Source organism: Zingiber officinale, chromosome 9A (genome assembly GCF_018446385.1).
Source record: "Zingiber officinale cultivar Zhangliang chromosome 9A, Zo_v1.1, whole genome shotgun sequence".
In the NCBI taxonomy this organism is placed as follows: Eukaryota; Viridiplantae; Streptophyta; class Magnoliopsida; order Zingiberales; family Zingiberaceae; genus Zingiber; species Zingiber officinale.
The window spans coordinates 25,539,530-25,562,191 of NC_056002.1; the positions used below are offsets into that span (position 1 = coordinate 25,539,530).

The following is a 22,662-nucleotide window of genomic DNA, read 5'->3' on the forward strand; positions in this document are numbered from 1 at the left end:
TTCAGAATAATCTAATGGTAACACATGAGGTGTTATAATCATGAAATTTGAGATTCAAATCTTGATATAATAGATAAATATTTCTCTCATACATTAATTATTATTTTAAAAATTAATAGCCATTCATAATTTATGACCGGTATTAATTTTGAGATAAATTCTTAGATGAATAAATCACTTTTTACCACCGCAGAAGCCCCATTCTCCGTCTTACCATTGGGTTCAGAAGTAAACAGAGCGTTTGATAAGCAACATGCACTCAACTAAACCCAACGGTTCGATTCCATATGCGAGACCTGTGACGCGTCAGAAATAGCCCTCTCTTCCTTTTCAGGCAGGACCAGCAGCGCGCCCCTTCCCCCCTCCCTTCCCGCCTTCCCTTCCCTTCCCTTCCTCGCAGGCGCAGCTACAAGACATGGACTCTACAGTCTCCCAGAACGTGACTCAATTTGTCTTTCCCTTTCCCTCCTTCCTAATTTGGAGTTATCTTCATGTCCAATCTCTCCCTCTTCCACGCCTAGACGCAATCCAAGCGCCGAGGCCGAGTAGCTGGTTTTGCAGGGGCGATGGCGGTGAGATCGGTGAGCGCTCTGCTGCTCCTCTTTTCCTTCTTCTGCTTCCTGCCGGCTTTCGCCGGCGCGCTGGAGCTTCCGGTGCCGGTGAGCGAGGAAGTCCTCGGCCTCGTCGTGTTCAAGGCGGCGCTGCAGGACCCGACGGCCGCTCTGGCGTCATGGAACGAGGCCGACGCCTCCCCCTGCGACTGGGCGCACGTCCGGTGCGACGCCGGGACCGGGCGCGTCGCCCGCCTCGCGCTCGATGCGCTCTCCCTCTCCGGCCCTCTCCCTCGCGGCCTCGACCGCCTCCCGGCGCTCGCCGCCCTCTCCCTCTCTGACAACAACCTCTCCGGCCCCATTCCGCCCGGGCTCTCCCTCCTCCCCAAGCTTCGCTTCCTCGACCTCAGCCGCAACGCCTTCTCCGGCCGCGTCCCGCAGGACCTCGCGCTCCTCCCCTCGCTCCTCTCCCTCGACCTCTCCTCCAACGCGTTCTCCGGTCCCCTCCCGGAGGCTCTCTTCTCGGCCGCCACATGCCGCTCGCTCCGCTTCCTCTCCCTCGCCGGCAACCGCCTCGATGGTCCCCTCCCCGTCGCCGCATTGTCCCGCTGCTCCCTCCTCCTCCACCTCAACCTCTCCTCCAACAGATTCTCCGGCTCGCCGGACTTCGCCTCCGGACTCTGGTCTCTCTCAAGGCTCCGCGTGCTCGACCTCTCCTTCAACGCTTTCTCCGGCGCAGTCCCCGAAGGCGTTGCCAATCTGCACAGCCTCAAGATCCTCCGGCTGAACTATAACCGCTTCTCGGGAGCCATTCCCTCCGGCGTTGGCCTTTGCCTGCATCTCACCGCCCTGGACTTGAGCCACAACTCATTCGACGGCTCCCTGCCGAGCTCCATGCGCTACCTCACTTCCTTAACATCTCTCAGGCTTTCCAACAACCAGTTGGTGGGCGACCTTCCCGAATGGCTTGGCAACCTGACGGCCATCCGGCAACTGCACTTATCCAACAACAAGCTCACCGGAACCCTCCCGACGTCACTCGGAAACCTAAAGGAGCTCAACTATCTCGGCCTCTCAAGCAATCACTTCGCCGGGTCGATCCCTGACAAGATTGCGGAGTGCACGAAGCTCACGGAGCTACATCTCAAGGAAAACAAATTGAACGGGAGCATCCCGCCAGGGATTTTCAATCTCAGCCTGCAAGTTCTCGACTTGGCGTCGAATGCTTTCACCGGGGCAGTGCCGGCGGGATCTTCGTGGATATCAGAGACCCTGCAATTTCTCGACCTGTCGGACAATAACCTCACCGGGACGATTCCGCCGGAGATGGCCTTGTTTTTCGGATTGAGATACCTGAACCTCTCTTGGAACGGATTCCGGTCGCAGCTGCCGCCGGAGCTGGGCTCATTCAGGAACTTGTCGGTGCTGGATCTTCGTCGAAACGCGTTGTATGGGTCGATTCCCGTCGATCTGTGCGAGTCCGGCAGTCTCTACGTCCTGCAATTGGATGGAAATTCTCTCAGCGGTCCAATTCCTGAGGAGATGGGGAATTGTTCCTCCTTGTATCTCCTGTGAGTACTCTGAATCCCCTTTTTTAAATACTTCAAGATCGATTCTGACATTGTTGATGGCTTTCAGGAGCTTATCGCACAATAACCTGAATGGTTCGATTCCGCCCTCCATTTCCCGTCTGAAGAAGCTCGAAATCCTAAATCTGGAGTTTAACAACCTAAGCGGCGAGATTCCGCCGCAGCTGGGCGGCCTGGACAACCTCCTCGCCGTGAACATCTCCCACAACCGGCTCATCGGCCGGCTCCCCGTCGACGGCGTGTTCCAGAGCCTGGACCAGAGCGCGCTTCAGGGCAATCTAGGCCTGTGCACCCCTCTCGTCACCGAGCCCTGCAAGATGAACGTACCCAAGCCCCTGGTGCTAGACCCCAACGCCTACCTCCCCGGCTTCGCCAACAATATGCCCAATTTATCCTACCCAGCATCGACGATGCCGGTCCGGCGCCGGCGGTTCCTCAGCGCGTCGTCCATCATCGCTATCTCCGCCGCGCTCATCATCGTGCTCGGCGTTCTGGTGGTCACGCTCCTCAATGTGTCGGCGAGGCGGAGAATGGGGCTCCCGGAGAAAGCCCCGGAGAGTACGTGCTCGAGCTCGAGTAGGTCAGCCGGACCGGCCGTAGGGCGGATGGTGGCGCTCGGCGCCGGATGCGCTCTGAAAATAGACGAACTCAACGGCGGCGCCGAGGCGTTGCTGGCCAAGGCAACGGAGCTCGGCAAGGGCGTGTTCGGCACGTCCTACAGAGCTATGGCCGCCGGCGACGGAAGCATTATGATGGTCAAGAGGCTGGTGACGGCCAACATAGTCCAGTACCACGAGGACTTCGACCGCGAGGTGCGGATTCTCGGCAAGGTAACGCACCCGAACGTGCTGTCGCCGAGGGGATACTACTGGACTCCGCATCTGCAGCTAGTGCTCTCCGACTACGCCCCCTGCGGAAGCTTGCACTCGAGGTTGCACGAGAGGGATGCATCGGTACCTCCCCTGTCATGGCCGGAGCGCTTTAAGGTCGTGCTCGGCACGGCGAAGGGCGTGGCGCACTTGCACCAGGCCTTCCGGCCGCCCATAATCCACTACGACCTGAAACCGACGAACATCCTCCTGGACGGAGACTGCGAGCCGAAGGTGTCGGACTTCGGGCTGGTGAGGCTGCTGCAGAAGCTGGACAAGCACGTGGCGAGCGGGCGGTTCCAGAGCTCGATGGGGTACATGGCGCCGGAACTGGCGTGCCAGAGCCTGAGGGTGAACGAGAAGTGCGACGTGTACGGGATGGGGGTGCTGATGCTGGAGGTGGTGACGGGGAGGAGGCCGGTGGAGTACGGGGAGGAGGACGTGGTGATACTGATCGACCAGGTGAGGGCGCTGCTGGAGCAGTGCAACGTGGCGGAGTGCGTGGACGTCAGCATGGGGGAGTTCCCGGAGGAGGAGGTGCTGCCGGTGCTGAAGCTGGGCTTGGTCTGCACCTCGCAGATTCCGTCGAGCCGGCCGTCCATGGCGGAGGTCGTGCAGATACTGGAGGTGATCAAGGCGCCGATTTAAGCAACAATTTTCTGCCGATTCTTCAATCGCATGGTTTGTATTTTGCATGATCCATCAGTCTCTGTAACTACAACGATCCGATTGAAAGTCCATATTTTGTATGGATTTCCGTTTTTTTTTCTTCTGCTTTTACTGATGGAATTTCTCATTGATTTCGTTCCCTAGGTGACACAGATATATGACAACAAAAAAAAATATTTTTTTTTAAAATAACACCCTTAATTATTTATATTGTGAAAAAATATTTTATTTATACTTTTCTACCCAACTTACTTTTTTTTTTTTTTTAACTGCAGGAATATAAAATGTTGCCTTGCTATTTTGGAACAGTTCTAAATTTGTGAAAGCAACTTTAAGATAAAGCAGTTTGATTAAGGCTGCTCTAATAAAATGCATATAAAGATTTTTTAGATAATAAATTATAAATGAAAAATTACTGTTAATTTTTTTAATAAAGGACATTTTTTTGTAATATAGATAAAGCTAGCGAAAGGAATTGCGGCGCGCGGTGGCTGCTAGCGAAAGAAATTGTGGTGCGTGGTGGCTGTAGGCCCTTGGTGACGGCAGAAAGGAGACGAGCCCTCTCCGGTGGCGACGACCCAACTGCAAAAGGAAGAAGGGGGCGGCACATGAGGAGAGAAGTGGTGGCGGGAGGCGTCTCCCAGCGAGCGGAGAGGGAGAGAAGAGAAGGAGAGACGGCGCGACGACGACGGCGAGAGATGCAGAAGAAGCTTTCTTCCCTGTTCGCGTCGACGGAGGAGGTGGCGTGAGGAGGCTGCGGTGCTGCTCGACGTCGTCCGCGTTGAGAAGGTTGGGGGCGTCTACCAGTGAGAGGAGAGGGAGGACCGCTGGCTCGCCGGCGACGAGAGAGGCGGCGGCGGCGGCGTGGTGCGACCAGGACCCCCCTTTTTTCCCTGGCAGTGGAGATGACGCAACCGACGTCCTCTGCTGCAACACATGAACCGTGCATCTTCAAGCCCTAAACAGTCAAATGACAAAAATGCCCTTTGTATCTCTATAATATCTCTTATGCCTCTATGATACATCCGCATCACAAGCTTCCTCCTCAAGTCTAGTTGAAGAAGGCGTGCGTCCGACTGACTGGACAGTCTATCGTAAATGCTGAATCACTTTTGATAACTGAATCAAATCGCTGAACTCATCGTATAATGCCACGCGAGCGGTCGCTATAGTAATGGTGTCGCATGAGATGGTAACGATGTCGAGCGGACTATGAAAAATAGTACCAAGTTGATAATCGAACAGATGCTGAGCAAGCGGCAAAACGTCAAGTGGGTGACGAGTAAAATGATAATCGACTGAGCGACAAGCGGGCTGCCGGGCGCACGATCGGGAGGATGTCGACCTGGCAATCAGAAGGATGCTGACCGAGCAATCGGAAGTACACCGATCAGGAGGAGAGACATAGGGCAAGCGATGCCGAGCACGCGACTGTGGAGATGTTGACCGATGGATCGGGAGAATGCCAAGAGGGCCCCCGAAAAACGTCAATCGAATAATCATAAAATGCGACCAGTCAACCCAAATGTCGACTGGGTGACCATAAAACTGGCGACTATGCGATCACAATGATGTCAGAAACTACAAGCGAGTGGCTAAGCAGACGGTCAGGAGATAGGGATCGGGCGGCGACGAAAGAGCTGATTGAGCGCCCGAGAGAATGTCGGCCAGTCGGTCATAAACTGTTGACCTAGTCATCTAGAGAATGTCGAGCGTTTGACCAAGTAGCTCAAGTGTGTGGCCAAACGGACAGCTGAGCGATACCGGTCGGACGACTACGAGAGTGTTGAACGAGCATCTTAGAGAATGTCGACCGGACAATCGTAAAATGATGGCCCGACAATCGAGTAGTACTGAGTGGGATGATGCTGAGTGGGATAGGATCGCGAGAGCGAAAATCATGGAGTCGGTGTCCCGAGTGGGTGCGAGACTCATGCGATCGAAGGGCATGGAACCCGCAGGATACCCTGATCCGAGACAAGTGAACATACTTCAGTCCTAAACCAGTGGCGATACGATAGTCCGAGATCAGTGGGGATACTCTTGTCCGAGATCATTGGAGATAGCTCGACCCTGAACTGGGGAGATGAATGCTCTGACAAGCTGGTTTGTGACCAGTGGAGACTGTTCGACCTCGAACAGGGGAGATAGGAGATCCGATATGTTGGTCCTTGACCAGTGAAAATCACTCGACCCCGAACGAGGGAGATAGGAGATCAGATATGCTAATCCACGACCAGTGAAGACCGCTCGATCCCGAACGGGGGAGATAAAAGAATCTACTAAGCTGGTCCCCGACCAGTGAAGGCCGCTCGACCACGAACGAGGGAGATAGGAGATCCGATATGCTGGTCCGCGACCAGTGAAGACTGCTCAACCCCAAACAGGAGAGATAGGGATTTAAAGTCGTCGCTTGACCGTCGGTGGAGACCTGAGTTTAATGTTGCCGCTCGACGGTTGGTGGACACCTGAGTTTAACGTCGCCGCTCGATGGTTGGTGGAGACTTGGGTTTATAGTCGTCACTCGACTTCTAGAGCTCGTGGCTCTAATATAAATCAAACCCGCCCGATTGACACGGGAGTCTCTGAATCAAGGGTTTATAGTCGTCGCTTGACTTCTAGAGCCCGTGGCTCTAATATAGTGTAAACCCGGTCGAGCGGCACATGAGTCTTCGACGATGAGCCTGTGGCTCAACTATAATATAAATCCGGTCGATCGACACATGAGTCTTTGACGTTGAGCCCGTGACTCTAATATAATATAAATCCGGCCGATCGGCACAGGAGTCTTCGACATTGAGCCCGTGGCTCTAATACAATATAAATTCGGGCGATCAGCATGAGAGTCTTCAATGTTGAACCCGTGGCTTAACTATAATATAAACCCGACCGATCTGCATGGGAGTCTTCGACATTGAGCTCGTGACTCTAATATAATATAAACTCGGCCAATCGGCACGGGAGTTTTCGACGTTGAACCCGTGACTCAACTATAATATAAATTCGGCCGATTGGCACAGGAGTCTTCGACATTGAGCTTGTGACTCTAATATAATATAAAGCCGGCTGATCGGCATGGGAGTCTTCGACATTGAGCCCGTGACTTTGATATAATATAAACCCGGTTGATCGGCATGGGAGTCTTCGACGTTGAACCCGTGGCTCAATTATAATATAAACCCGGCCAATCGGCACGAGAGTCTTCAACGTTGAGCCCGTGGCTCAACTATAATATAAATCCGGTCGATCGGCAAGGGAGTCTTCGACGTTGAGCTCGTGGCTCAACTATAATATAAACCCGACCGATCAGCATGGGAGTCTTCGACGTTGAGCCCGTGCCTCAACTATAATATAAACCCGACCGATCGGCACGGGAGTCTTCGACGTTAAGCCCGTGGCTCAACTATAATATAAACCCGACCGATCGGCACGGGAGTCTTCGACGTTGAACCCATGACTCAACTATAATATAAATCCGGCCGATCGGCACGGGAGTCTTCGATTGGCGAATTGTGACGGATCTTATGACAAAATGAGAAAATATAACGGAAAAACCGACCTGCCGACCAGCAGAAGATCTGACTCAGTTCCTCGACTCCCGTATACCCATGGAGTAAGGGGAATATGATATGTTCGTCGAAACCCACCGAGACCATGAGGATGGTAGAATTTTTCGGCATCTCCCATGTTCATGTTCCAGATCAGACGAAGTTCCCATAGACGGCGCCAATATCATCCCGTCGGGAATCTGAGAAGATAGAACTATCGGTGTGACGTGGTTGGAATGTTGACCGCATCTCCATGACCTGGATGATGAGTTGTCTTCGGTGTTGAGCAAGTCGTCAGAGGCCCTTTGGTCAACAGTACCTGCAGCAGTGACCAGGTTGCCCCGGTCCCTGGTATCTCGATGCTCGAGACGGGTCCCACGAATATGTAAGCAACCGAATAATAGTAGAATAACAAAATAAATACAGGATGAGTACAACGACGTACCCTGGCCCCGGGGGATGCCCTCGGATTGATCGGTGAGCTAGTCACGATGCTGATCGAGTCGCCGTAATCCGGAAGGGTAGATGAATGTGTCAACTTAGGAGCCGGATCTGCCTACCTAGAGCCGAGCGTGACCTGGATTCAGAAAACGACATATCAGCCGAGAGATAATGGCGGCACGCAGGTCGGGAGATGACATCGGCACGTAGGCCGGATATAATATCGACACACAAGCCGAAACACCACAAGGCGCGTAGGCCGAAACACAACAATAGGTTGCACTACGACTGTAGCTCGGGATACGACACACAAACTGGATCGGCACAGGGGTTGGAACACAATAGTGACACAAAATTGGAATTGAGGCGAAGTCGGCGAGTGGACTTCTACACATGGATTGTCGGTATGTGGAGGCTGCCGACAAGGGAGGTTGCGTCGTGCAGTGGCTGCCGGCGAAAGAGGCTGCGACACGCGGTGACTATCGACGAAAGAGGCTATGGGGCGCGGTGACTACTGGCGAAAGAGGATGTGGCGCGCGGTGGCTGCTGGCGAAGGGAACTGCGGCGCGTGGTGGCTGCTAGCGAAAGAAGATGCGACACGCGGTGACTGCTGGAGAAAGAAGCTGCGGCGTGCGGGGGTTGCCGACAAAAGAGGCTATGGAGCGTGATAGCTACCGGCGAAGGAAGCTACGACGCGTGGTGGTTATAGCCTTGTAGGCCCCTGGTGGCAGCGGAAAGGAGACGAGTCCTCTCCGGTGGTAACGACCCAACCGCAAAAGGAAGAAGGGGGTGGCACATGAGGAGAGAAGTGGTGGCCAGAGGCGTCCCCCCACCTCCTCTGCTGCAACACATGAACCGTATCTTCAAGCCCTAAGCAACCAAATGACAAAAATGTCTCTCTATATCTCTATACTCTCTCTTATGCACCTATGCTACAACCGCATCATATACCATTAGCCACCACCCATGCATCACTGAAGTCCTTAAAGCAACTATGACACAGCAGTCACAAAATCCAATAAACATCATCAGATTGTAAGACATACAATGGTGGGTACAACTTGAGACAACCATGATGAAATGATCCATTCCATGTCACTTGAGTCTAACCAATCACAACCAATAATAATTTATAGAAACACAAAATTTTCATACTATATATGCAGTCATATCTTAATAAACAATTGTTCCTTAATAAGTTGGAAATGTGGGATCAACATCTTGTGCCCAAGACTGAAGCCCCCCAACAATGTCCTTGGCAAGAGGAAAACCATTTTTGCTGAGAAAGTGAACAGCCCTCTGGGAATCGTTGCCTCTCCTACAAACTAAATACAAGCCAGCACATTTAGCGGAATCTTGCCCTGCTTCCTTCATAATTGAATCGATTGTAGAAAGCTTATCTTCTAGAGTGGACAGAGGTATGTTAATTGACTTGGGAATAGCTGTAATTTTGAAGTGATGCGCTGGCCTTACATCCACCAATACATGCGGCTCGCCATTGTTAACAATTTCATTATACTCTTTACTGCTGATCCGTGAAGTCTCAGGAATCAGGCTCAGTGTGTTGCTTGCCTGCAAGATAAATAATTATACCAGAAATATTGAGCTCTTCCCAACCATGTTGTCATATTGTCATGTGCCTTAGACTAATTAAAACTTTTCCTGAACTCATTCAACAAAATTCACCATTGTATTAATTCTCATTAAGAAAATTTAGAACGTTTCCTCTTTCCCCTAGTAACCTTCTTCCCTCTAAAAATTAAAAGAATAAAATTTGGCCTTGCCACATGAAATGGAGGGAAATACTTCCGTTTTAAATATATTTTAAACAATTTAACAGCGTTCATCATTTGCAAATGATAGTTGTTTATATATCATTATACTTCTATAGGAGCAGATATTAAGAATCATGCAAGACAACTATCTACAAGAATTGATAAAATAAAGCAACCAAACTACATCAGATGGAGAAGTAAACCGACACAAGTTGAAAACTTAAAAGTAACTCAATTAACTGAGATAATTAAATCCTACAACTTGCTAAATGTTATATTAACAATACAAAACATCATACATTACTGTGTAAATAGCAAGCTTACCTTGTCAGACATAGGGGATTGAGTGAAGTTCTCATAATCAAAACTTTCAAAAATTTCTGAAGTAAACACAGCATTTTCACCACAAACAGGACAAAGTGGAGATCTTCGTCTAATCTTGACCTAGAAAAAGTAGTGCAGCTTTGTGAGTATCAAATAATTCTATAAAGATTACCAATCTCATATATTAGAGAAGACTATGGAAAAAAAATAATTTGTAAATGTCCTTAGTGACCTCCAACTTTTATTTAAATTAGAAGCTGTAAATATCTTAGAGGATAAAAGATAATTTGTAAATGTCCTAATCTTTTATTCTCTAGTAAATGTCCTTTGGTTTTTAGGTAGATGATGAAAACACGTTTGAAAAAATGTCCAGTAATGCAATATAGTGACAGCTACAAAGAAGATTCAGAGCTTCATCACCTGCACAGTGGGTATTTTCCATATGCAAAATACAAGATCAAACTGCCAAATTGCGAATATCTTTACATCTTAGGAGTGAAGCATCAAGCACCAAGGAAAAGGTTCACGGTATACTAAATAATCCAAATCCAAAAAGAAAATTCAGTCAATAAGATTATTCATAATGCTCAAGTTGTTGATATGCATGCCCAGTTACATGTCTATCATAACATTACAAATAGTATACAAATAAAAATGAATTTGAAAAAACAAAAAAATGAGAGACAAGCTAAGTGGAATTTTTACTAGAGTCAAGTAACATACAGTGCGGAATCGAGAAGATAATGCATCAAAAAGAAGCATTCTTCCAGAGAGAGCTTCACCAACATTGCAGACAACTTTTATAGCCTCTAAAGCTTGGAGACAACCAATCACTCCCGGAACTAATTAGCCAATATAGACATGTTGCACCAGACCACCAAAAAAGTTCAGAACAATAAATAGATTATTCATAATTATAGAGAAAAAGACAACAAAAAGTCTAAGCCACTTCAGAGGCATATCAATTACATTGGCAAATAGAAGAGAATTTCACCAACTAATAGTACTCTTTCGGTGATAATTACAAAGAAAAAAAATCTACATGGTTTCATAAGCATATCAATTGCATAAGAAAAAACACAATCAAAGAATTTTATCAACTAATGGTAGAAAGAAATAGTTGTACCACCGTACATCCAGTGTCATGTTGCAGTGATTCACACAACTGGTATTTGATCCGATAAAACTCATTTATGAACAAAGTTAATGAACTGCACATTCGAAGAAGCTTGGTTTGTTAACGTTCATGAACAATTTATGAATAAGCTTTCTTATTAATTTGTGTAAAATTTAATTGTAAATTTTATTTCTTAATTTTTTATTCCAAAAAATAAAAATATAGTAATTTATAAATTTTTATAATCTTAAATTATTCATAATATGTTAAAATAAAAAATATATAATTTTCATGTATTAGATAACCGTTTAACCTAATTTATAAGGACAACAATTCTATTAATTAAGCTCGATAAATAGGGCTCGAGCTTGACTCGAGCTTTATAAGATTTTTATTAAATAAGCTTGAACAGAGCTAAAGCTCGGTTTGTTTACACCCACACCTTTTTCTCCAACCTCCCTCCCTCCAAGCACATAGAGAATAAAGAAAGGATGTTACAAAATCTCAAGTCATTTCGATATTGTGTTGATATTTCGATGCATGGTGTCGATAATGGATTAGAGTTGAAAAAGAAATCAGACATTATCTGTGCCAAGTATGGTTTTAAATATTGTACCATGACGGGAGAAACAATTGAAACATATCATTCCACTAAATTACCGAAACTCAATACCACTCAGCAAAGACAATGTATCCTCCTTTGCTTCATCTCTTTCCTCCTTCAACCTCTAATCTATCACCTACACTATACATCAGAGCGTCAACATGATACTGGAATAGTATCTTTCCGATTAAAGATTGAAACTACCTGACACAACTTGAGATTTTGAACTTTGGTATCGAGTGGTATCGAGTTTCAATGATTTATTAGAACGATATGTTTCGACCGTTTCGCCCAACACAGTATGAGATTTCAAACCATGATTTTGATTGCCAATGATACAACAGGACGTACTCGAACTAAGCAGATCTTTATGAAACTAAGCATGGATGGAAATTTGTGAGAGGTAAGAAAATCACTGGCAGAAACTGATTATATGATTTGCAACTCACCTATCCCAAGAACACCACTATCAGAACATCTTTGACATGCCGCAGCAGGTGGTGGGGTGGGAAAAAGACACCGGTAACAAGGACCTCCATTATGATGATAAACAGTGAGCTACATAAAAGTGTACTATCTTAGTAATAACAGTTTGGAACTCAAATCTTTTAGGTTCTATACAATACAGCAATGCCATCCAAAGGAAGCAGATTTTTAGTATAAGACTACCTGACCTTCCAAGCCCAATGCTGCACCTGATATTAGAGGCTGCAAGGAAGAGCAAGCAACCAGTCATGAAGGATGCCATAACAAATTCAATGTCATATATATATATAAATATATATATATATATATATATATATATATATATATATATATATATATATATATAGACGAAGCCGTGTTCAACACCTGTCTTCTCTAATATTTGCTGGTTAAGCTTTTTCTTTTATTTTGAATAACTGACCAGAAATTGCCATCTGTTTTCTAATTCTCGTATCATATTTTGACAGTTGCATTATTAATTTTATACATTCAAAATATCAAAAACAAATGCAAGCTTCAAATGGTATATTATCATCTGTTTGGGGGAATTATCCATTGAAAATTATGCAATTAACTGCCTTGAATAAAGGTTTCAATTGAATAGTCCTCATTCAAGATGGTTTGTAATAGATTTTGAATATTAACCATATGAAACTATGCAACTAATTACATAAAATGGAAATATTATTTCCCATTAATTAGTTCCTACTTCATCTCTAAAATTCACTTGATCACTGATCGAATTACTCTGCTCAAGCTTGCAGCTTCTCCTTCTGAACAATCCCATTCAACAATTGCCATGAAAACATTTCTAATATGTTCAATTGCCTATTTACTTTCTATGTTTCTTCTCCCTCAACCTTCAATCTTCCTGCGACCCCAAGATGTGTAGAACCCTTGCCTTTGCTTGCAAATCCACAAGCCACTTTAATGTGTCATTTGTATATTCCCATCACAACCTCTTCAATCTCTTATTTTCCATTTTGTGGATGTAGGCACCTCGTTGTAGTTGTCACCTACAATGTTTCATAGCTCTCTGAGATGCTCTAGCCCATGGGAAAATGGGTTTTGGCAGTGACCACACAAGTGACACTGACAAGAAAAAGAAGCTACATAAGGTGACCCTGCTCTTTTAGGGGCTTATAAATTATGTCATGGTTATAGTGAAGAAGATGACTTATTCAGGCTCACAACCTGCGTTAGCTACAAGGTGATTCTAATAGTATTAATTCTTAAATTCTTTATGCCCTAATCAATATATATAGATTCAATGCAAATATTTATTACATATCAGGGTTTAAAATATCACTTTGTGTCAGTTGGCACAAACAAAATTCATCTTCCACCCATCCATCAGCACACAATAACCTCTTGAGACACTAATGCCTTGTTTACTCCTAAGAATGGAAGAGGGAAAGGATGTATCGCATGAGTCGAGATTCCCTCGTTTACTTAATGAAACCCAAGGTTCTCTCATTTTTTGTCCACCCAAAAGGCGACTACCGCAACTTCTTCTCTGTGTGCCCCCAACAACATGCCAATATGACTGTATGAGGTGACAGACAAGGTCGTTAGTTCATGATGGCCAGGCCAAGTCGCCAACCCCAACAACCCAACCCGAGTCAACCCGAAAAAAATCAGGTTCAGGTTGAGAATTTTCAGGTTCAGGTCCGGTTCGGGTTGGAGGGTTTCAAGTTTAAAATTTTCGGATCGGGTTGAGTCAACCTAAATTTAGGGTTTAGTGCGTGTTTTGGGGTTAAATCAAATTTTATTTTGAAAATTAAGATACTTTTATGTATATTAATATCAATGTTAGTACAATAATGTTGATGTATTTAGATAAAAATAAATACTTATATGAAAAATAGCCAAAAAAAAAAAAGTCGTTTTGAATCAGGTTTATCGGGTTATTCGGGTCGGGTTCAAGTTTAGGGGTTTCAAGTTGAATTTGGGTTCTGATCGGATTTGGGTTGAGATTTAAAAAAAAAAAAATTGACCTGACGAACCTGACCCGCCCCACCTGAATTGACACCCCTAGGCCTCACAGAAGCCAGACCAGGTCAAGAAGTCTCCACAAGGCCACCTTAAGCTCAAGGCTGCAGAAGTTGGCCTAGCCGTAAGCTCGCAGCAGCCTCATGGCAGCTAGGCTTTGTCAAGAACTTCCGACAGCCACACAATTGTAAGGCCTAATCATGAGCTCACAGTGGCCAAGCTCATGGCCTGGTGAGTTTCTCTTACTCACTGCTGATCCTTTCTCACTGATCTTTCCTTCCCACGGTTGCTGATCCACTGCTAATCCTTTCCTTTTCCACTGCATAAGTTTTGGGCCAAGACCTCAATTGTATTAAGATTATTCTATGAAATTGGATGTTCATGGAAAGCTCTACTTCTTTCCAGGTAATACAAACATGAGATACAATTTGAGAAAGAGCAGAAATCAAGCTTAATTTTCAAAATATCAACCTCCACAAAAGAACTGATATTGCATCATAAAGCAAATATATTTTAATTTGCTTATAGAGGTAAGTAAGAATAAGATAATTGAGACCATTGATTTCAAGGCCTAAATTTGGATTACTCATGAGGACAATTTGCATCAGTCATTTTGATCTCATAACCTAAGAAAATGGCTTATTAGAGAATCAAACTCAAAGATGGACTGCTACATACCATAGGTATAGTATGGCATGAACCTTGATGACTGTTATATGTCAACAACACTATAAAGGTATAAACGATGTTGTTCATCACCTCACAGGACAACAGTACAGTACCCAAGCGGATGGATAAATATTAATAGGTAGGCTGCCCTATGGTATTCATAGCAAATTGTGAATTTAGACACTCAAATATTGACACTTCAGAAAATGTTTGATTTGAAACTTCAATTTTTCAACTGTCGTATTGATCCCCAATCAGAAGATAACAAAGGCTAACTCCCATATGCATGAACAGCAAGTGTCAAAGACAACAATGTTGTAAATTGAATAAACACCAATAAGAATCCATCATATTTGGCTACACTGTAGCCGGAAACCAAGGTGTTGTAGTATCTTTATTTTGAACTTAGGCTTGAAGTTAAGAGTTTTATCCATCAATTTCTAGGTGGCATCAATTCTGTAATCACCATGAACTGCTGGCAAGTGATGAAATCTGAGTCTGATAGAACTAACAGCAAAACTTTGAAGGTTTCTTAGGAATTAGATTAACCAAACATTACCTTATCTAAAAAAACACAGCAATCACTGATCATGTAACGACTTGGAAGGTTATCTGTTGCATCAACAACAACATCATATCTTTGGAAATAACAGTAGCCTTGGAAAGCAAGATAATTTAGCCACTATTGAATGGAGAGGTGAAGTTTGAAAAATATATAGACTTTGTTAAGGATACTGTCTCACTATATCCAATGCATTCGCTGTCTTCAAAGCATCTTGGTGTTCAACCACCTTCACAGAGGAATTAATCCTGGAATCATATAACTCAATCTGATAAAGTCCTCAAATATAATTCGACACAGAGAAATTGGAAACTATTCATTGTGTTTATCGTGCGCACACGAAAAAAAGATATTCTCATATTAAAGAGATCGAGAAAAGGGCATCTACATACGCGCGACAAGCAGAAGCTGCTGATTTCACTTTTGATTCACCCACATATGCTTCTTTGTGAATAATCTGAAATCAGAGTATCAGCAAGAATACAAACTCTAATAATGAAAATAAGAATCTAGTCATACGTGAAGTAAATAACAATAACAACCAAACCTTATCCCACTAGGTGGAATCGGCTATATAGATCCTTTTACACCATTGAGCTCTATCTCTTACTATATCATCATCTATACTTAAATAAATTTTATCTTGTTTTATTGTTGCTAACCAAGTCTTTCTTGGTCTTCCTCGTTTGATATACATGTTTGTCATTTCACATCGCCTAACTGGAGTATTTATTGGTCGTCTAAGTACATGCCTATACCATCTTAAACGTGTCTCTCGAAGTTTTTCCTCGATAGATGCAACTTTCTCTCTAATGCTTTCATTTCTTATTCTGTTCATTTTCATATGTCCACACATCCACCTTAACATCCTCATCTCGACAACTCTCATCTTTTGCTCATGTGCCCAACATTCAGCTCCATAAAACATAGTTGGTCTAACTGCAGTTTTGTAGAATTTTCCTTTAAGTTTTAGAGATATTTTACAATCACATAAAACACCCGACGCTCTCCTCTATTTTAACCATCCTGTTTGTATTCTATATAAGACATCTCTCTCAATCCTTCCATCATTTTATAAAAATGATCCTAAATATCTAAAGCTTTCGGTTCTGAGTAACTTGTCATCTCCTATCTTAACAATTCTCATTATGTCTAATATAGCTAAACTTAAATTCCATATATTCTGTCTTTATTCTACTAAGCCTAAAACCTTTCCCTTCTAGTGTTTCCCACCAAGATTCTAGTTTAGCATTTACTCCTCCACGTATTTCATTTACCAAAATAATATCATCTGCAAACAACATACATCACGATACTGTGTCTTGAATGTGTGTAGTGAGTTCGTCTATAATTAGTGTAAAAAGATAGGAACTTAGAGTTAATCATTGATGCAACCCCATCTTTATTGAAAATGCTTCGGTTACTCCGCCTAAAATTTTTACTCTAGTCGTTACATCCTCGTGCATACCCTTAATTAGTTTAATATATGTTACGATAACACCTCTCTTTTCTAAAATTCTCTCTATAATTTCTCTTAGAACTCTATGATAAACTTTTTTTAAGTCAATGAATACCATGTGTAAATATTATTTTTGTTCTCAATATTTTTCAATTAATTGTTTAAGAAGATGTATAGCTTCTATTGTCAACCTTCTAGGCATGAACTCAAATTGATTTTCGGTCACCGTGGTCTCCTTAATATTTTTTCTATTATTTTTTTTCCAAAGTTTCATAGTATGGCTCATTAATTTAATACCCTATAGTTTGCACAATTTTATATATCTCCTTTGTTCTTATATAAGGGAACTAGAATACTTATCTTCTATTAATTAAGGATTTTTTTCGTTTTTAATATCATGTTAAATAATTTTGTAAGTCACTAAATACATTGTTTCCTTAGGCACTTCCATACCTTTATCGGAATATCATCTGGTCAAACCGCTTTTCCATTATGCATCTCATTTAAAGCTTGTTCTACTTCTAAAGTTTGAATTCTACGATAAAAATTCAAATTTTTATACTCATTTGACCTACTTAAATTACCTAAGTTAAGTTGGTCGCCTAAACCTTCATTAAAAAATTGATAAAAATACCTCTTCCATCGTTTTTTTATTTCTCTAACGTTTACTAGTAACCTATTACATTCATCTTTAGTACATTTTATTTGGATAAAATCTCTTGTCTTTCTTTCTCTCACTTTAACTATTCTATAAATGTCTCTTTCTCCTTCTTTTGTATCCAATTTTTGATATAATCGTTCAAAAGTTTTATTTTTTGCTTCATTCACTACTCTTTTAGCTTCTTTCTTGGCTATTGTATATTTTTTTAAGTTTTCTTCGTTCTTACAATTATATAATTCTTTATAAGCTATTCATTTTTCTTTTACTTTCTCTTGTACTTTCTCATTCCACCATCAAGATTCCTTACTTAGTGGTACATGTCCCTTTGACTCACCGAGTACACTCTTAGAATCACTATATATTTCACCTAATGCTTGTACTCCTACCTTCTCCTTAAATATATTTTGCTTCTCATCCTTTAACTTCCACCACTTAATTCTAGAAGTTGTATATATATATTTTTTATTAATACTATGTTTGAGGCAAATATTCAACATTACTAACCTAAGTTGGGTAGTTAAGCTTTCTTCAGGGATGACCTTACAATCTTTACAAATCTTTCTATCCTTCTTCCTAACCATAAGAAAGTAAATTTGTGATTTATTATTCCCACTTTTGAATGTGACTAAGTATTTTTTTTTTAAAACATATTAGCTAATATAAGGGCATATGTTATTGCAGAATCTAATATAGTTTTTGTTGGTGCAATTTGCACTAACGGTCTAATCCGGATTTTGATGAATGACAAGTAAGTTAAGTTAGATTCTGTTGTGATCTAACCACATTAAGTGTGCAGGAAATTCAACTAGGTTGACCGGATAGTTGGTACAAAATCCAACTAGGCCGACGGGCCGACCAGATAGCTGGCGCGACGTCCAGATAGGTCGACCGGCTGACCTGATATTTGGCAAGAAGTCCAGCTAGGTCAACGGGCCGACCGAATAGCTAGCATGAAGTCTAGGCAGGTCGACGGACTAACCGGATGTCTGGCAAACTGGTAAATTAAAGATAAATCACTAGAGGAGAGTGACCAACCGGATGTCTGGCAAACTGGCGTCGGTCCAGTTTAGGTTCATTTGAGATCCCTAAGTTGAGACCTTAACTAGTTCTTGGTCCAGGGAGGATAGGAACTAATTACTACTCTTTAATTATAATTATGCTAACACTTGTCTTGCAGGTTTATTGGACTAACATTGTTTTGCAGGACAAAAAAAAAAAATTACCTTCGGGTGAACAGTGCCCCAAGGTACCTTCCATGGCTATGGAAGGCGCCTTCGCACTGTTCATAGAAGGCGCCTTCCGCAGGATAAACTTGGACGTCATCGCAGATAAGAGCCAAGTCGTTCAAGATAGAGTTTGACCAGTTGAAGGCGCCTTCCACGCCTATGGAAGGCACCTTTCATAGCCTATATAAGACATGCTCAACCAAGCAACCATCAACAACACATATTCGAGCTACTACGCGTTCTTTTGAGATTTCGATTGCTCCGGGCTCCTGCTATGACTCTACTGCAAAGCTGTTACGCTTGACGACTGCTCTGAGAACTTCCGATCGCGTTGACATCGACACAAGCACTCCCACTTTAATCTCTAAGTGTCGATAATTTACTTTTGTAATTAATTACTGCAAAAAGGACAAGTGCAGTGTGTTGCACTTGTTCAACTTTCTTTATACTCAATTTTCTCTTCCGGAGGTACCGGAAGAGACCTTTAGTGGATTACCCATCGATAGGTCCGTAGGATCTGGGTCTTGGAGTAGGAGTCGTCAAAGGCTCTGAACCAAGTAAATTGTCTGTGTCTTCTTGTATTCTCATTCTTTTTAGTTTTTCCGCTACATTCGTATACTTTGATTTCAAAACGAGAAAACGAGTTTTTGAAAACCACGTGATTCACCCCCCCTTTCCTTTTCTCACGTGCGATCGATCTAATAGTTTTCCTTCCTCATTTCTCGTTCCAAACCTACAACCCCTATGTACCTTCTCATATCCCTCATTTTTCACTCCGACATGTCCATTTAGATTGTCTCCTATTAAAATCATTTCATTTAGCGGAATGTTTTATAATATTTCATCTAAGTTGTCCCAAAACCTTAATTTGATAACTTCATCTAATTCTACTTGCGGTGCATTTACGCTAATTATGTTCATAATTTTTTTGCCACTAGTATCTTAAGGGCTATAATTCTATCATCTTTTTTAACTACTCCTGCAACCTCATCCTTGAACGAACTATCTACAACAATACCCACTCCATTTCTTGCTTTACTCTTTCTTGTATATCATAACTTAAAACCCAAGTTCTCTACTAGTTTTGCCTTCTCGCCTACCCATTTTATCTCTTGTACACAAAATACTAATTTTTCTACTAATCATCGTATCTACTACCTCCATTGATTTACCAATGAGGGTTCCTATATTCCATGTTCCAAATCTTATATTATTGATTTTCCTATCATATTTATTCTTATCCAACCTATGGTGTGAGAACTCTTGCCTACTTAACACTACACCCAAGTTCTCGTGGAGGGGTAGCGGTCCTTGCCGATACGTTACAGTCGGACCTTGCAATGCAAACTTTTACATATTTATACTACACCTGAGTTCTGGAGATGTAGCGGTCCTTGCCGAGACGTTACAATCGGATCTTCAACGTGTTCCTTACAGGGAACAACCTAGTACAATAGTTTAATGGATTCATTTATTGAATATTTGTCATAGTTTTAACATTGACAAGCATTCTAACGCAACCCTCCTCCTTTATCCAGGATTGAGACCGACCATGACTGTCAGCCTAACGCAACCCTCCTCCTTTATTCGAACTTGGGATCGACCATGACTGGTTCGTCACGAGCTTCATACGTGAAGTAGCATAGCATAAAAAATATAAAATTTTATATCATTAAATTTCTTACAAATAAATAATTATTAACAAGATGAGGAATTTCCTAATATGTTCTTCATTTGTCCTATAATAGCACTATGATGAAGCCTAAGTAGAATAGTGTATGGTAAGAGATATACATGTTCGCAGAGGGAAACTAAAGAGGAAATGCAAAGAGGATATACATACTTGCCGATGTAGATTGTTTAACTCCACAATGTCGCCATCCACAATACCTAAGCAACCTACAGAAAACGAGATCAAGTCTAAACACAAGACACAAGCCATAGAAGTTAAGAAGATGCCTTTAAAGGAAAGCAAAATGGAAGTGGATGCAAATTTAGTGGAGGCATTTGAAAAAAAATAAAATGTTGTAGCCTGCAAATCAATCTTTTTCTGAAATATAAACATTGGCTTAACCTGTAAAAACCAATGAGGAGAAAATGCAGCATTAGATCAATGCAACAGCTGCATGCATGTTGTGCAGAAAATTTTCAAAAACCTACATACCAACACCACATGCGGCAAGGTACATAGCCGCAGGTGATCCCAACCCTCCAGCGCCAACCACCAAGATTGAAGACCTTGATAGTTTCAATTGCCCTGCATAGTATCACTGGAAAAGATCAATGTTCCTCACCAAACTCCAAAATAAGCTACTAGATATTTTAAATATTCAAGAAAAAGGCACTAACTATTTCTTTTACAGCATGTTATCCACTATAGAATTATCAAGGTGAATATCATAAAAGAAAATTACCAATTGGTGGAAAGGTCAATGTTCCTCATTCGATGCCAAACAAGCCACTAGCTATGTCAAATATTTAACAAAAAGGTTACTGCCTAGTTCTTTTTTACTATAAAATTATCAAGATGAATACCAAAAAACAAAAACATCAATTTGTGATCTCCTCAATCCTAATACAGGCTAGGGATTAGGGAGTCGGACATGGTTTAAAATTTTGACCCGTATTGGAGTTTCAGTTTATGACAAGAACAACAAGGTTTCAGTACTGTGTCGTGTCTGGTTTCGATATTTTTTAAATATAAAATATATTAATTAAAAATAAAAAAAATAACCTAAATGTTAAAAAAATTAAAAATACAAATAAAATAATTTTAAAAGAAAAAAAAATGAGGGATCGTAGCAAACCCCGTGGAGGTCACCGTGGCATCACGAAGCCTCCACAACCCCACAGTGGCCCGTGCTGAGCGGTGGATGGAACAGCAAATTTTGCCCGTTTCGCCCAACGCAGTATGAAATTTTAATCCATGAGTTGGGGCACATTAACTGATAGTCACCAATATTAAATGTGATTCTATATGAACCAACATCTGAACATAATGTAAAGCAGTTATACAGACTAAGGTAAAACACACAATAGGAAATAAAAAATGTCACATACTTTGATTACTTTTCTATCAAGCATGGGATAAATAGACAACAAGAATTTAGATTTTGAGGTCACGATCACTGGACATGAATGAATTTCTGCAAACAACCAAAAATTATCAATGTGAACCGTATCATCGGGTTTACAGCTGAAGCGAAGACCAGTGCAGATCCAGCTTTGCAAAATTACAACACATGGGGAAAACAATGAAATTTTATGATCTCAGGTTCTCGACTGACTGAAAAACAAGAGGAAACGTCGAGAATCAGTTCCTCTGGTTCCACAGACGGATCATTTAACTGGAACTCTGATGGGAGGAAAGGTTCAGCAAAAAAAAGGTGGAGAATCCTTTTCTCCCAGCCCTTCTAAACCATTAAGAATCGTAACATGCTACACACCCACGATTTTTATAGCATTGAGAAATTCAAATTAAGAAGTTTTGGAAATAAAAAAAGATTCCTTTGAGCAGAGAAAAATTATTACACTACTCACCAATGGTCCTAGTGATAACATAATATATCTCCTAGGAATCTGCCTTTTCAGGGAAAAAATAGGATAGCATTCAATCCAGATAATTAAACCAAACGTCTAACCGACCTTCCACGCCAAAATCAGAAAGCAAGAGATGGCGGCTATATCTTTGGATCATCTCAGGGCTAAGGGCGCTGAGCGAATTGCCATTGATTTGAGGGCACAAAAAAGGGTTCAAACCGCAGTACGCGTTCTGGCTCTCCGGCGTGGCGTCCTGGGGTTCGAGCTCCGCCTCGAGAAGACGGATTCGGTTATCAAGTTCCTCTCTCTCGGCGCGGAGCCTCTCGATCTCACGGGGGAGATCAGTGCCGGATGATCCGCTACCATTACTCATCGGCTCCATGTCCAGCCAGCCACGAGAGTAGCCGGAGAGTGGCTTGGAACACTTGCTTTCTCGGCAGCTTCTCCGCTCGCGTTTAGGGTTTCAGCAATTTGAATCTCGAAACCTCATGGGAAAAGTTAGTTTCACCCCCATAATTTACCCCTTTTTTTTGTCGAAGTGGCCCTGCTACTCAACTTATCCCTTCTCTGAAAACCCCCA

The 22,662-nt window shown here is 42.7% G+C and overlaps 2 protein-coding genes across 2 annotated transcripts; one reads left to right on the forward strand and one right to left on the reverse strand.

Moving 5' to 3' along the window:
- Nucleotides 1-469: 469 nt before the first annotated feature.
- LOC122019925 (probably inactive leucine-rich repeat receptor-like protein kinase At3g28040) lies at nt 470-4,678 on the forward strand. The gene is made up of 3 exons (XM_042577566.1): nt 470-2,122; nt 2,190-3,690; nt 4,135-4,678. The coding sequence occupies exons 1-2, from the start codon at nt 567-569 to the stop codon at nt 3,655-3,657; spliced, it is 3,024 nt and encodes a 1,007-aa protein (XP_042433500.1). The 5' UTR covers nt 470-566; the 3' UTR covers nt 3,658-3,690; nt 4,135-4,678.
- A 4,000-nt stretch (nt 4,679-8,678) lies between these two features.
- Nucleotides 8,679-22,630, reverse strand: LOC122020913 (adenylyltransferase and sulfurtransferase MOCS3-2-like). The gene is made up of 11 exons (XM_042578954.1): nt 22,188-22,630; nt 20,707-20,799; nt 20,386-20,441; nt 15,589-15,653; nt 15,370-15,444; nt 15,194-15,272; nt 12,157-12,195; nt 11,937-12,045; nt 10,490-10,608; nt 9,767-9,886; nt 8,679-9,239 (listed from the first exon to the last, which is right to left on the reverse strand). The coding sequence occupies exons 1-11, from the start codon at nt 22,462-22,464 to the stop codon at nt 8,859-8,861; spliced, it is 1,413 nt and encodes a 470-aa protein (XP_042434888.1). The 5' UTR covers nt 22,465-22,630; the 3' UTR covers nt 8,679-8,858.
- Between the last annotated feature and the right edge of the window lie 32 nt (nt 22,631-22,662).

Excerpts from the sequence above, each read along its gene's own strand:
- LOC122019925 (XM_042577566.1), top strand. The coding sequence starts at position 567 with ATGGCGGTGAGATCGGTGAGCGCTCTGCTGCTCCTCTTTTCCTTCTTC. Across the intron at positions 2,123-2,189 it reads TGTTCCTCCTTGTATCTCCT|GAGCTTATCGCACAATAACC; the intron begins GTGAGTACTCTG and ends GATGGCTTTCAG.
- LOC122020913 (XM_042578954.1), bottom strand. The coding sequence starts at position 22,464 with ATGGAGCCGATGAGTAATGGTAGCGGATCATCCGGCACTGATCTCCCC. Across the intron at positions 12,196-15,193 it reads GCTGTGTTTTTTTAGATAAG|CCTCTAATATCAGGTGCAGC; the intron begins GTAATGTTTGGT and ends TCTTCCTTGCAG. Across the intron at positions 12,046-12,156 it reads CATTGGGCTTGGAAGGTCAG|CTCACTGTTTATCATCATAA; the intron begins GTAGTCTTATAC and ends ACTTTTATGTAG.